Genomic DNA, 14,152 nt, shown 5'->3' with positions numbered 1-14,152 from the left:
CTTCTTCCTGTGCCTTCTATGTGTCCCACCTGACACCATGAAGTGGGAGCACATTAAGAGGCAACATGGAGGTGATGGGGTGTAGTACTTACAATGACCACAATCCAGACAGCTGGCAGGTGTATCAGCTTCAACCACATGAGTAAAATGGGCACTCCCAATGTAAGCACGGAAAGTACTTCCATGTGTGGCTCCTGCCTAGGGCTCCAAACACAAGAACTACTCTGTAGGCCATGCAGGGCTGAGTCTACATGTGTTGCTGACTGCTAGATTTCGGGAAAGCTGGACAGTTGGCTTCCCAATGGTAGGTGGTCAGAGGGCCCTACCCTAAGCAGGCAGAGGGGCTGGAGGAGGGCAGGAGAGAACAAGGAAGTCCTCTCTGCCAGAAGACATCATGTGCTGGGAGGAGGGGCAACTCCATGCCCCACTCAAACCCATGCAGGCAACTGGGAGACACTGGTCACTGTGGGCCCCAGGTAGGGAAGGCATAGCTGGCAGCTGAGGAAGGAAAGGCTGTCACAGCAAAGAGTAAAGAAAACCCACGAGACAGGAGCTTTAGCGCCATCCCCACTTAGCGCTGCACTGTCTGGGGTGCACTGGGGATGCTGGCTGCCAGGCTCTGACGCGTGGAAGGCAAGGTGCAGCAATGCAAGTGAGGAGCCTCTGTTTATTGAAAGAAACAAGTGGGGCTGGGAGTGCTGGCCTCAGGCCTGGATGTGGCTCTTGGCGTTGAAGGCCAGGTAGTAGATCACTATGCCAATGACTGCGGCTAACACCTCAGTGGAAACCCAGGGCCCGTTCCAGGTGCCCTGCAAGAAAGGAGACCAAAGCAAGCTCAGGGGAGGGATGGGCAAGGGGCTCAGCCAGCCTTCATTACCCTCCTTCTGGGGCACAAAGACACACTGGCCAACTATGGCCCAGCCTCCACCCCCCAAAAAGGATGAGGCTTGCTGCTTCCCAAGACCAGGCCAGCCTCTTCAGCCCACTCACCCGATGGTCTACGCTGACTGTGAACAGGGGTGGGATGATGGAAATGTCCTCGTTATTTCTCTGAGCCTGCAAGGGAGGTGCTGGGGTTAGGGGCGCTGCCAGGTGGGGTGGGGTAGAAGAGGCAGGAACACTGGCTTGAGTCATGAGAGAGGAGAGAAATGGGTAAGTGAAAAACACAAGGTACAAGCACAAGTAGGGCAGGTGTATAGGAAGGCACCCACGCCCAGCCATCCTCCCTGCAAGCAAGGCCCTGAGTGGCCCAGAGCTCTAGGAAGGGGGGGGGGGGCTGTAGGGTGGAGGGGGCTGTGGAAGTAGAGTGTGCCCTCCCTCCTGCAGGCTTGGGAGGAGCTCCAGGTGATACTCACCTTCCTCAGGAGGCTGTAGGACTCCTCGTCGAAGAACCTGACCTCATAGGTCCCAGCATGAGCACTCTTGTGATCTAGGCTCCAGGACACCTGGGTTGGGTTTTGGCATGGGGTGGGCACAATGAACATATCAGGGTCCCCCTGCCAGTGCTAACACAGCGCCACTACCAAGATAAAGAACCCTGACCCTGCTTGACCAGACCACCTCTAGGGCTTCATCACACCTGTGAGCAGGTGGCCTTCCTCCAAAATGACAACCAAAGCGTCCCTTACCTGATAACGCCCTACGTCCTGGCCACGGGTGACAGGAAATTGTTTTCCACTGACATCAGCATAAAGAGCCATGTTCTGGGGAGAGGACAAAGGGAGAATCACTTTCTCCCCTATATGGCTGTTGGCAAAGGCCCCACTGTGCTGCCCACAGCAGCACCTGTGGCATGTAGGGACCGCAGTGTGTCTGGCAGGGACACCATGAGAGAATCATGGAGGTAGGACCGGCACAACCCAGAGCCTTGCCAGGAAGCCAACACCCATGAATGCTATCACTACTTCTCTGGCTCCTCAATGCAGGGGCAGGGGGCACATTCCTCTTATGGCCTGGCCCCCCTAACCCACAGCAATCCTGTTAACTGTGAACAGCATGGGATAATTGACATGTTATTATTTCTGAGGCTGTAAGGGGGTGCTGGAGCCAAGGGGTAAGGCCCAACTTCCTTCTTTGGGCCTTTGGGATGCAGGTTAAGGTCAGGGGCCAACGCCAGGTCTGTTCAGTCTTAAATTTACCAAATACCCACATGGACATATACCTTGGCAAAGAGCAACTAGAAAAGGGATGCAAGAGCCTGGGGACTGACCCCTGGCTGTTTCTCACTTCCACATACACTCTTTTAAAACACAGCAAAGTGTCCATCTGCCTACATTACTGCACCTAGGCAAAACAAACCAGGCAGCTTAGGAGAATGTTCTTTAAACACCTGCTATAATCTGATCTTTGTGTGCTCTGAGCTTTCCTACACCTGTGAATCGAAATCCACATTGGTCCCTTGGTCTGACCCCATCTACTGCCAGCTGAGTAGCTGATGTTAAGGTCCCAGGCTCACTACTAGCCTCTCACCCCAGCACCCTCCTGGCTGAACCCCCACTGCCTTACCTGAACCCTGTTTTTGCATGTCAGGGAAATCTCCACGATGAAGACAGTCTCAGTGGAAATGACGGCATCAGAGGTTGTATAGTAGGAAGGGGTGATCTGGGGCTCCACACAGGCCTCTGCTGTGGGGAGAAGGCAGAGAGATACCTGGGTAAGGCCTAGCTTGTGCATGCTGGGCTGCGGGTCAGAGGGATGACCCTGGCCCTAATTCCCACACCTCATTATCTGAGGACATATGGAGCCCTTTGGACCCCGCCAGGTGAGATGTGGGAGACAGATATAAATGATCAGTCAGAAATGCAGTGGCCAAGGGGTGGGATGGGGAATGGGAAGGCTTTGTACAGGTGGAACCTCAATGCAAGGGCAAAAGAAGAGCAGGGGAGTCAGGGGTGGGGGGCTGGATGGGTTCTCTACACAACTCACATCTGTCCCTAGACCTATGGTCAGGGAAGCCATGCAATGGGTTGAGGCTGCAGCCTACCCTGGCCTGTAGCACTCCAGAAGCCCAGGGGGCTAAGGTGACCTCAGTTCAGAACCATGAAGAGCCCTGGATAGTTTACTAAAGGCGTCCTCCGCAGACACCAAACATGGTGCTGCTGTCAAAGCACGTGGGCTTTTGTGATGAAGGGAAGGGTCTCTCCCCCAGCCAGTTAACAGAAGGTCAACACTAGCTCCAGTTTCCAGAGGGAAGGAAATGGGGGAGGTTCTGGATCTAGATGCACAAATTGTCCCCTTGAACAGGGCTGCCCTGAGAGAAAGAATGATGCCTTGGCCATCTCCGCACTGCTAGAGGCTACAGAGAAAGAAGGGTGCCACCTAAGTCACAGGGCACCAAGTAAATGCTACCAATGGTAAAGTTCTCAGTCAACTGTTCTCTGTATGTGGTGTCCCTGCAGAGCCATGCCTTAGGTTGAGGCAATCAGAGATTTTGGATCAGGACACTGGGGAGATGCCTGGGCACACTGCTGCGGGCGGTTTTTAGGAGCCACATCCCAAAGATCCTTCTGTGTCCTGCTAAGCTTGGCCTTTTTCCTACGGACACTGGAGCACCAAAGGGTTTTACCGCCAGGTTTGTCGTTTCCAGGCATCACTCACTATAGCATGGGGAATTCCTGAAAGATAAGTGAGAAGGGTGCAGGCAGGAGGCCAGTTAGGCTGGTGGAACACTCCAGACACCAAGGGTGCTGGCCTGAAGTAGGGCGGGTAAAGTGAATGCACAGAAAGTAACCCCTCCCTAGTCCAGCCCCTAGACGGCTCTGGCTGTAGCAAGGACATCTTCCTTAGCACACTTCTGGACTCCAGTCTGAGCTCAGCCCTGCCACTAGGTGTTCTTTAAATAATGTCAATTGATCTGTGGCTCTGCTCTGCTGGAAAGCCCTTTAAGGTTACATCAGGGCCTCAGGTAAAAACTAAAAAAATCAACAGTCTGGCCTGACACTCAAGGCTCCCGCTTACCTTAACCTCTCCAGCTCCGATCTAACTCGCCCATGCTCATGGTCACTCTGCCTGGTGGTCCCTGCTTCCTTTTCACCTAAGAGCTCCCTTCCCGGAGAGGCCTGGCCCCACCGCACCCAATCAGGTGGTTCCTCTCCACCAGACCAGTTTCTACCCCCATCACCCTGCGCTGCAGTGCTTTGCTCCTGTACCACCTTCCTTAGAGACCAGGAGCTCTGGGAGAGGGAGCAGGGACGTGTGCACTTTCCCCGCTGGAGATGGGGGTCGGGTGCATGGGAAAGCCTCTGGAACTCTCCCTCGCAGGAGCAGAAGGGGAAAAGATTTGGTTGTTTGTTCTGGCAGCCTGGCTGCTGGATAAACCTGTGTGGTGCAAGAGCACATGGTGGCCTTGGTCGTCGCGCCCCGAGGCCACCTGCCTCTCGGAAGAAGGCCCAGAACCCCGCTTTGCCCGCACCCCTCCTCCCCGCCACGCACCACCACTCGTGGGAGAGAAGCTCGCCAGAGACGAGCTCCTGCTATGCCGCTACCTGAGCAGCAGGAGAGGCCAGACAGCAGGAGTAGCGCCAATGCGCCGAGAGATGCCAGCGCCACCATCGCCTCTTCTATGCCGAGGTAAAAAGAGCGACTCCACTGTACACGAGGAGCAGACTAGGAAGCACGACGCGCAAGAGGACGCGGTAGCCAATCAGACGCTGGCAGGCCGGGCGGGGCTGTGACGTCGCTGGCGGCACTGACGTGTCCCCTCACTCGACATGGGGCTCAGCTGAGCTCCCTTCAAGATGGCGGCGGCGGCGGCGGCGGAGGCTGTGCTCCCAGAGCAGGAAAAGGGCGTGGGAAACGGAAAGCCATGCGCATGCACACTACTAGAGCCACACCCACTCTGCGGACTTTGCTCCCCTCCAAACTCTCGCGAGAGCGGTCTATACGTGTAGGGACGTGCGGTGGTTCCCACTTTCTGTCATGGCGCTGAAGGTGGCAATGGCTGTTGGTGGCCCTGCGAAGGCATTGCTCAGGCCAGCCCTCCTCTGCCGTCCTTGGGAGGTGAGAGTGGGGAGCGAGCCGCAGGGGCAGCTGCAGCGCTCGCTGGGGGGGTCCTTGCCCATCAGGGGGCCAGATCTGGAGCTTCGGCTCCCAGGGCGTCCTGGAGTCCGATTGGTTGCAGGTCCTGTTGGGGGCGGGGAGGGGGTCTGTGCACCGGAGTTGATTGGCTGCCTCCGTTGTCAGTGAAGGGGTGGGCCAAAGTTGGCGCTGGTCTGGCTTCCCCTGGGGTCTGCATTTTGTGGCGGGGTTGCTCCAGAGTGGTGGGGAGAGTACGCTTTGGCGGCCTACGATTGTTACCTTCCTAGTGCCCTTGTGGGACCCCTCCCAAGACGGTCACGTATCTTGGCCTGTCTTGTTCTTGCCGGCGTGGTAATCCGGTTCCTTGCTGACGTTCCTTGGGTTTCTCTTCTTGTGGACTGTTTGCCACATGTCCCAGTGGAGATGGAGAATTGGACTTTGTCAGTACCCCCCAACACTCCCCATGACATTCTTATAGCCCCAGTTCTCCCCACTGCAGGTGCTTGTAGTAGGAGGGAGCTAGGATTTCTGAGGCTGGCGGGCCTTTGCAAACGGAGTTCTCCGTTTAGGATCTTGGTTATTCGGGTCCGATTCCTCTCTCTTTACACACTTAAATGAGAATAATTTAGTCCCTGGGTGAAGCATCAGCGAGCCATAGCTGGCCTGGAGGACAAGAGATATGATCTCGAGGCCTGGCTACCCCACTGACCCACTGTGTGGCCTTAGGCCAGGCCCCTCCTCTATCTGGGCTTTAGTTTCACCTCTCTCTCAAAGGATCCAGCCAACTCTGACCTTCCAGAACGCTGCAACTTTGCTTACACTCCTTGTGGACACATCTCCTGTCATGCTTTCCCTCTCTGGCCCCTGGGGAAGATGGCCCTGTAACAGCATATGCTTTATGAAATTCTGTTTAAAATGCTCACTCCTCCCACCTTGCTGATGAGAGATTTCCCAGAGGCCCTGATGACTCTGGTAGCTAGGCTCCCACAGGGTCTTGGTGAAGACATTTGTCTCCTTCCTGACCTCCCTTGTGTGTGTGCTTGTGTCCCTGCTGGGGTGGGCATGAGGGGACTGTGAACAACCTGGGCAGTGCCTTTCCCTGAGACTGGTTGTCCTGGGTATGGGAACCTTTAGAAATGAACCCTAGATTTTTGCTCCCACTAATTGGAACCTTGTGGGAAAACATGTAGCCATCATTCACACTTGATCCAACAGAAACATGTTGAAGAGAGAAGCCTCTCTAAGCTGTGGAGTGTGGGAGCCTTTCGTGGGAACACATACCACCCTGGACTCCTTTCTTTCCATAGCACCATCAAAGAATGAGGGCTGACAGTCCACCCTCTGCTTGAGGAATTTGCAGGAAGCCTGTGCATGTATCCCATCCTGCTGCTTACTGAGCTCCTTTGATGGGTAGCTTCACTGGGACTGGATGTGAAGCAGATCCTCTGTAAACCTGAAGGAACGTGCCTGCATCTGTTCAGAGCAAGGTCAGGGAAATCTCTATCCTGAGAGCTCTCTGGGTCTTTAGCCAAAGCTGGAAGGACTATCTAGTATAGGGACCAAACGAGGAAGAGGTTCAGCCCTGGTGGTGGTGATGTGATCCAAGGTGGGGGAGGGGAGTTGCACAGAAGCAGAGCCAGGCCTGGTGCTAGGGCTGGCTCACCACCACGCCCGAGTTACCTGTCCAGTGGACCTCAGAGGGCCGAAACCCAGGAGGAATTACTGCCAGGAGCTGCAGGGGTCAGCCTAGCATCCCCCTCATTGGACACCAGCCTTAAACACTGGCCTGAGGGGTTGTTGGGGTAAACAGGAAGGTATGCTTTTCCACAGCTCTGTGTGCCTGCTAGGGACTGAACAACTTGCAGACCCCGTCTTGCTCAATCCTTCAGTAGTCACCTAAAGTCGGGACCACGTAAAATAGGCATCTCTTTTCCATGGGTTTCAGGTTAGGACGGGAAACTGAGCAAGGTTAAGCTGTTTGCTGCCAAGAGTAGTGGATGTGGATTTGGACTGAGGTCTCCCTAGCCCCAAAAGCCCTCCATCTCTTCCTTTATTTCCTGATGTGCTCATTCATTCAGGTAGTGTTTCTGTGTCCTATCTCTAGGCTAGGCATTCTGCTGGGTCTTAGGGTGACAGTAGGAGACTGGACAAATTTGGCCTCCACTTTCAGGGACTTAGGGGTTGGGGAGGGAGCAAGGCAGCAACAACCTAGGGAGATTGTGGTTGGAGGGGGAGGAATTGAGGTAGGGCTTAGGGAGGCCCGGGATAGGGGGTAGGTACCAATACCTCAGCACCCTTAGGGTATTAGGGAAGGCTTCCTGGAGGAAGGGCACTCTGTTTCCTTCCACAAGTTTGTATGGAGAGCCTGTAGACAAGAGGAATACCCAAACTGACAAGTGCTAGAAGGAAAACAGAAAAGCCCTGAGTGTGTTTGTGGCTACAGATTCAGGGGCCACATGGACTAGCAGATACACCCAGAGCATCTTACCCTAGCAGTAACCCCCCTCTTAGCCCCTGGCTTGGGTGGGTAAGTGGCACACCTGTATTTCCAGAGCTTGTGCAAATGGGCGCCTTGTGAATACTGGCCAGGAGACTGAGATGGGGATGGTCAGCTTCTGCTCGAGCTTTCGGGATTTCTAGCAGGAAGGCACGGCTCTTTGAGAGATGGCCATGGTGACTCTGCTGTTGGCTGGAATGCTCTGCTGCTGCTCCACAGGCAAGTGGCAGGGCATCCCCAAGTGACAAGGAGGACCTTGACTCTGCCCCTGCCTCTTTGGATTGAGGGACACTCAGGTGTGTTCCCAGGTGGGGCACAGCAGGGAGGAAAGTGTGTGGGCCCTGTAGCCCCCCTGCAGTGAGACCTTGGATGAGGGCTTCTCCCTCCAGGACAATGTGGGGACTCCAGATTGGTCACTTCTCAGCACCTGTCCTATTTGGCTTGGTGAGTTGCTCTGAAACTGTCAAGCATGGCACTGATATGGCTGTTCCAAGTCAGAGTTGGGGACATTTGTCATTCATGTAGGCTGTGAAGCAGTTTTGCAATCCTTTATGAAAGCCTTCTAAAAGATTGGTGTCTGTTACTGTTTTAAAAATGGTTGGATTTTTTTCCTGCACGTTTGCTTTGGATTTCTGATTCTGGAGGGCAAATCCCAGCAGTGCTTGCCTCTGGAGGGGGAGCTGGGTGCTGTCTTTTTCTTCTGATCACATATCTCTATGTTCTAGATTTTCTTCATGTTCTGCTTTTGTAATAAGGAAAAATGATAAGATGATCATTGTGGTGGCCCTCTGGTTTGTTATAATGATTTGCTTATTGTGTCATGTTTAACATGCCAACTTTTTCTTGTTACAGACATCACTAAACAGGAATAATTGACCAAAAAAGAATCAGAAACAATTAAAGAGAGGAAGGGAGACATAAACATTTTTTATTCTTTTTTAAAATATCTTTATTGATTTCAGAGAGAAAGAGAGAGGGAGAGAGAGATAGAAACATCAATGATGAGCGAGTCATTGATTGGCTGCCTCCTGCATGCACCCCACTGGGGATTGAGCCCGCAACTTGGGCATTGTGCCCTGACCGGGAATTGAACCTGGATCCCCTGGATCATAGGTTGATGCTCAACTGCTGAGCCATGCCCGGCCGGGCTAAACATTTTTTAAAAACTGACCATGTAGCTGAAGGAGGCATAAAGGATTGTGACAACCCTCCATGGTGCTTCAGCAGGCTAATCCCTGGGAAATGGCTCTGGAGCCATATGTCTGGGCATGCACTGTGTACTGTTGTTCACCAGACAGTGACTATGGATTAAGTGGAAGGGGTAATGTGCAGGGCCTGTCTGGGCACTGTAGGGACAGTTGCTCTTCCTTGCCAAATTGACTTTCTGGGCTGGACAACAACCACTAGCATCTGGGTTCTCTTTGCCAGGTTCTAGGTGCCCACAAGGCCCCCCAGAGGAACTTCTCAGTAAGTACTTGCCTGGATGTGTGTGTGCTTGCATGTGTGTAGATTTGTGTTCATGCATGTGTGCACCTGTCTGTGTGCATGTGTAGATGTGTGCATGTTCTCTTGTATGTGCCGGGCCTCTTTGCTCCCTGGCCCTCTTTGTCCTTCCCTCTGAGGTGTGGTCTCCAGAGGTCACCCACCCCTCCTACTTACCTCCTTACCTGAACTGTGCTGGACAGCATCCCCAGGGAAAAGGCACAGCCTTGTTCCTCCAACTTTGGCTGATCCAAGTCTTCTTCCTTCCTATCTCCCCTCTAGCAACAAACAATTGTGAGTATTCTTTTCATCTGCCTATTAGATTTGGGGCTTTTAGTTGCTTTGGGATTGATGAAAGTCCAGGTGGGGGCAAGGACTGCTTCTCCTGCTGTCTTCCTGACCAAGGAGCCCCCAATGAGCAGCCCTGTCTGGGGTGGGGTGAGGGACAAGGCTAAGATACCCCAAGCTGGCACCTCACGATTGACTGGCCCACCAGGTCATTACAGGTAGGAGGAAGGGAACTAAAGGCCTGCCTTCCCCCTCGCTCTCTTTCCAGCCTCCATCTGCTAAGTATGGTGGGCGGCACACGGTGACCATGATTCCAGGGGATGGCATTGGGCCGGAGCTCATGTTGCACGTCAAGTCTGTGTTCAGGTATGGAGCCCCCAGGCACCTTCCCTTGATGTGTCCTCCTAAGGAATGTTGTGCCAGGTCCCACCAGAGGGTACTCTGAGAACTTTGTGCCAGAGAAGCAGTAAGCCCAGAAGCCCCACTGGCTGGGACTTTGCCCAAGCACCCAGTGAGCCAGTGGCAGGAGGGCTGTATTCCCAGGCCTTTCATCCCAGTGCTGGCCATCCTGCTAGGCTGGCCTGGGCATGGGAAAGGTAGCACCAGTCCTCCTAACTGTGTTGTGGAGTTCATGCAAGTCCCCATCAGTTGTTGCAGGTGGGCCCAGTTTCCTATCAGCCAGAGCCAGGTCAGGTTAGGCAGTAGCAGGAGAGAGGCTACTGCAGCCAGTGGTCCAGGCAGGCTTCTTAGAGGAGGTGTGGAGGAGGCCCAGGGCCAGCAACCCTGATCCAGTTTTGCCCCAGGCATGCGTGTGTGCCTGTGGACTTTGAAGAGGTGCACGTGAGCTCCAATGCCGATGAAGAGGACATCCGCAATGCTATCATGGCCATCCGTCGGAACCGCGTGGCCCTGAAGGGTGAGCTTGGGGGCCAGGATAGGGTGCTGTGCATGATTATTTCTCTTCTGAGCTGATACTTGTCCCTGGGGCCCTACAGCTCTGACTTCAGGGCTTTTCTGGCCAGGGAGGACCCTTGTGCTTGAAGAGTGGACAGAAGGTTCTGGGGGCCTGTCCGTGCCATGATTCTGAGATCTTAGCGGCACTAGGCTGTGTGGGCGATGGGCTGCCTCCCACCCACTTCTTCCCTCTTGAGGCAGCCCTCTCTGTTGGGGTCAGATTTGACTCTCAGAGTCTGTCTTCACAAACCAAATATCCCAGAGATGCAGTTCTCAACCTCTGCCTGTTGCCTTGGCTCCAGCTGGCACAGCTATGGATGTTACAGACAAGAATTATAGCCCCTCCTGAGTTTGCCTTGGTTTGGTCCAGGTTCTTAATCCATCACTGCTTGGTGTGAGGAGTGTGTAAGCAAAGGTGAACTGAAGTAGAGACCTAGGCCTTGGCGGTCAAATGGAGGGGCTAACATGCAAACCACAGGGTGCCCAAAGCACTCTGGGTGAAGGCAGTCCAGGCAGGTCATGACTCGGAGGGGCCAATGGCCCTTGTAGGTCCCGAGAAAAGCCTCTTCTACTTTGCACCCTCTGACTGTCTTTTCCCAGTGGTTGCTGCCCCCCACCCCAGCTGCACTTGCTCTGGGTGCCCTAGGTCCAGCCAAAGCCAAGCCATGGTCTTTTTCAGGCAGCTCCTTCCTGCCCCTGAGGTAGGACTTGTGTGGCACCTTGATGCAGGGCCTGGCAGTAACCCTGGCCAAGGTCACCTTGCTGGCAGTGGCCTGGCCCACTAGCCTGTTAATACGCAGGAGTGGCCACTTTCTGTCCAGCCAGACCCTGCTAGTCTCCTCCTAGGGTCTGGCAAGACCTCCTGGCTTCCTGCCAAGCCTTATTCATTTCTTCCTTCAGTAGGTATTTATTGTCTGGTATGGGCCAGGTGCTCTTCTAGGTCCTCAGAACCCATCAGTGAAGCAAACACCCTCTCCCCCCACCCTCATGGGGCTTATGTTGGAAGTACAATCTAGTGCACTGTAAAGTATTTCTGCTGCTGAAAGCCATCTTCTCTGGTTGGAGCTGCCTTTGATGTGCAATCCCTGGATCAGGAAGGGGAATATGGTGGCACAACTGAGCCTGAGGGTCCCTTCTTCAGACTGCCTGTCTTGTTTCTGTCCTGCAGGCAATATTGAAACAAACCATAACCTGCCACCATCCTACAAATCCCGCAACAACATCCTTCGGTGAGAGCCAAGTAATGGGATGGGGGCTCAGCAGGGGTGGGATGGTCTGTGCCAGCAGAGATTGGTGGCACTTCCCAGCTGCTTCTCTCTGTGTCCCCAGCACCAGCCTAGACCTCTATGCCAATGTCATCCACTGTAAGAGCCTGCCAGGAGTGGTGACCCGGCACAGGGACATAGATATCCTCATTGTCCGGGAAAACACAGAGGGCGAGTACAGCAGCCTGGAGCATGAGGTGATTGAGACCCAGACTACCCCCTTACCCTCTCAGGTCATGGGATCTGGGTAAGAGCCTGGTGAGGGTTAGCCATAAGGAAGGCTGTGCCCAAGGAGAAGCTTGTGCTAGAAAGCAGGATCAGACAGGACCTTGGTCTCTTCTCCCCATCCCCTTCTCAGAGTGTGGCAGGAGTGGTGGAGAGTCTGAAGATCATCACCAAGGCCAAGTCCCTGCGCATAGCTGAATATGCCTTCAAGCTGGCCCAGGAGAGTGGTCGCAAGAAAGTGACAGCCGTGCACAAGGCTAACATTATGTATGCTCCCCGCCCCTGCCATGTTCCTACCTATTCCACCAATAGTCCTGAAGCAGCTGAAATGGGCAGGCTACTTGGTCTGTTCTCAGGGACTCAGGGCGCAGGACTCTGCCACCCACCAAGGGGCCATGCCCAGGGTTGTGCCCTGTTGCCTGTGTCTGGCCATGACCTCGCTCCAGTGCACACTTGGGGGAGGAGGAGCAGAATTCTGCTCATTTTGCAGATGGGGGACTGGCTAGAGAGGTTAGAACCCAGCCTTCTGTGGCCATCTGCACACCCCGTCCTTCCAGCTGACCATTGCAGTGGCCAAGCTGGTGTCCTGTGTTCCCCCCATAGGAAACTGGGTGATGGACTCTTTCTCCAGTGCTGCAAGGAGGTGGCAGCCCGCTACCCCCAGATCACCTTTGAGAATATGATTGTGGATAACACCACCATGCAGGTAGTTAACCCACTGGGCTCCACGGCCGCCTGCTTTAGGCACCCTGGGCTTCTCATGCTCAAGCTTCTGTCTCCCCCCGCCCCCCTCTTGCCCTGCAGCTGGTGTCCCGGCCCCAACAGTTTGATGTCATGGTGATGCCCAATCTCTACGGAAACATTGTCAACAACGTCTGCGCAGGTCTGGTCGGGGGCCCTGGCCTTGTGGCTGGGGCCAACTATGGCCACGTGTATGCTGTATTTGAGACGGTGAGTGCTGCTGTTGGCACCAGGGCTGCTGGCCTTTTTGAGCTATAGCTCACATGCCATCCACTTCATTGAAAGTATACAATTCAGTGCTTTTTAGAATATTCAGTTATCACTATTTAATTCCAGAACATTTTTATCACCCCAAAAGGAAACTGTACTTGTGAGCTGTCGCTTTCCATCCCCCCACCCCTGCCCCTGGCAACCACTGATCTGATTTCTGTCTTATGAATTTGCCTCTTTTAGACATTTTCTATAAATGGAATCATACAATATGTGGCCATTTGTGATTGATTTCTTTCCATTAGCATAATGTTTTCAAGGTTGAATTATGTTGTGGCCTTCATTCCTTTTTATCGTTTAATACTAGTCTATTATATAGATAAACCATGTTTTGATCCATTTGTTGGGGGTTTTTTTGTTTGTTTTTTGTCTTTAAAAAAAATTTGAGGACAAATTATATAACATAGAATGAAACCATTTCAGAGTGAGTAATTCAGGGGTATTAAGTACATCCAGTGTTGTATTTTACTTCTGTCTAGTTCCAGAACATTCCCATCACCCCAAAAAGAGACCCTGTCCCCATTAGCAGGCACTCCTCATTCCCCTTCCCCTGACCCCGGGCACCCGCTGATCTACTTTCTGTCTCTATGGATTTTGCTTGTCTGGACACTTTACACGAATGGAATCATACTCCCTACATTCTTACATTTGCTACCACCTTCGTCATCTTGCCTCTTCCAGGCTACAAGGAACACAGGCAAGAGTATTGCTAATAAGAATATCGCCAACCCCACAGCTACGCTACTGGCAAGTTGCATGATGCTCGACCACCTCAAGTAAGTGACTTCTTGATGCCCGGTCATCAGCCCCCCAACCAGCCCCTTAGGTCCCAAGGACTGAAGGCTGCTCTCCCTCCTTAGGCTACACTCCTACGCCACCTCCATCCGTAAGGCTGTCTTGGCATCCATGGACAATGAAAATGTGAGGTTCCTCTGCTCCCCTCTCCTGCCCCCCTAACCCTTCCTCTATCTTGGGTTGAGCTGGTGTGATGCCTGAGGGGCTGGAGATGGTGATCTGGCACTTCCTGCTGCCCCCAAGGGGAGGGTGGTACCAGGTAGGGTAGGGCTTCTAGGCCTTAGCTGGTACCACTACCCTCCTGGTGGCAGTTCCAGCCCCTGCAAGCCATAGGCGACAGTGTACAGCCCTGGGCCACTTGCAGGGTAGGGGTTGGATATTGGTGCCCAAACTTGCCCATCTCCCACAGATGCACACCCCGGACATTGGGGGCCAGGGCACTACATCGGAAGCCATCCAGGACATCATCCGCCATATCCGCGTCATCAATGGCCGGGCTGTGGAGGCCTAGGCTGTCGCTCTCCCAACTCCAGCACCCCAACTGCCTTGTTGGATGGACCCAGAATAAACCGGCTTCTGCTCTAGCCCTCAGCTTTGTGCTTCTGTCACTCCAGGACGC

At 53.8% G+C, this 14,152-nt stretch overlaps 2 protein-coding genes across 4 annotated transcripts; one reads left to right on the top strand and one right to left on the bottom strand.

The window, feature by feature from the left end:
- Positions 1-647: 647 nt before the first annotated feature.
- SSR4 (signal sequence receptor subunit 4) lies at positions 648-4,637 on the bottom strand. The gene is made up of 6 exons (XM_016215132.2): positions 4,485-4,637; positions 2,506-2,624; positions 1,629-1,703; positions 1,356-1,445; positions 991-1,056; positions 648-809 (listed from the first exon to the last, which is right to left on the bottom strand). Exons 1-6 carry the CDS (start codon positions 4,549-4,551, stop codon positions 705-707), a joined length of 522 nt encoding a protein of 173 aa, XP_016070618.1. The 5' UTR covers positions 4,552-4,637; the 3' UTR covers positions 648-704.
- A 226-nt stretch (positions 4,638-4,863) lies between these two features.
- On the top strand, positions 4,864-14,117 carry IDH3G (isocitrate dehydrogenase (NAD(+)) 3 non-catalytic subunit gamma). 3 transcript variants are annotated; one of them, XM_016215147.1, is made up of 12 exons: positions 4,864-4,998; positions 8,942-8,980; positions 9,552-9,649; positions 10,087-10,199; positions 11,406-11,466; positions 11,567-11,699; positions 11,861-11,994; positions 12,331-12,433; positions 12,532-12,678; positions 13,420-13,514; positions 13,599-13,659; positions 13,943-14,117. In XM_016215147.1, exons 1-12 carry the CDS (start codon positions 4,918-4,920, stop codon positions 14,042-14,044), a joined length of 1,167 nt encoding a protein of 388 aa, XP_016070633.1. In that variant the 5' UTR covers positions 4,864-4,917; the 3' UTR covers positions 14,045-14,117. The 3 variants fall into 3 exon arrangements, with proteins under 3 accessions (XP_016070633.1, XP_087669469.1, XP_087669468.1); XM_087813343.1 differs by lacking the exon at positions 4,864-4,998 and adding an exon at positions 5,664-6,503; XM_087813342.1 differs by lacking the exons at positions 4,864-4,998; positions 8,942-8,980 and adding an exon at positions 9,026-9,289.
- Positions 14,118-14,152: the final 35 nt, after the last annotated feature.

This window comes from Miniopterus natalensis, chromosome X (assembly GCF_054644295.1).
Source record: "Miniopterus natalensis isolate mMinNat1 chromosome X, mMinNat1.hap1, whole genome shotgun sequence".
NCBI classification, from domain to species: Eukaryota; Metazoa; Chordata; class Mammalia; order Chiroptera; family Miniopteridae; genus Miniopterus; species Miniopterus natalensis.
The sequence above is the reverse complement of the archived record's forward strand: the minus strand, read 5'-3'. Positions and strand labels throughout refer to the sequence as shown.

Excerpts from the sequence above, each read along its gene's own strand:
- IDH3G (XM_016215147.1), top strand. The coding sequence starts at position 4,918 with ATGGCGCTGAAGGTGGCAATGGCTGTTGGTGGCCCTGCGAAGGCATTG. Across the intron at positions 11,467-11,566 it reads TCCCGCAACAACATCCTTCG|CACCAGCCTAGACCTCTATG; the intron begins GTGAGAGCCAAG and ends CTGTGTCCCCAG. Across the intron at positions 11,995-12,330 it reads GTGCACAAGGCTAACATTAT|GAAACTGGGTGATGGACTCT; the intron begins GTATGCTCCCCG and ends TTCCCCCCATAG.
- SSR4 (XM_016215132.2), bottom strand. The coding sequence starts at position 4,551 with ATGGTGGCGCTGGCATCTCTCGGCGCATTGGCGCTACTCCTGCTGTCT. Across the intron at positions 1,704-2,505 it reads CATGCAAAAACAGGGTTCAG|AACATGGCTCTTTATGCTGA; the intron begins GTAAGGCAGTGG and ends TCCTCTCCCCAG. Across the intron at positions 1,446-1,628 it reads AGGACGTAGGGCGTTATCAG|GTGTCCTGGAGCCTAGATCA; the intron begins GTAAGGGACGCT and ends AACCCAACCCAG.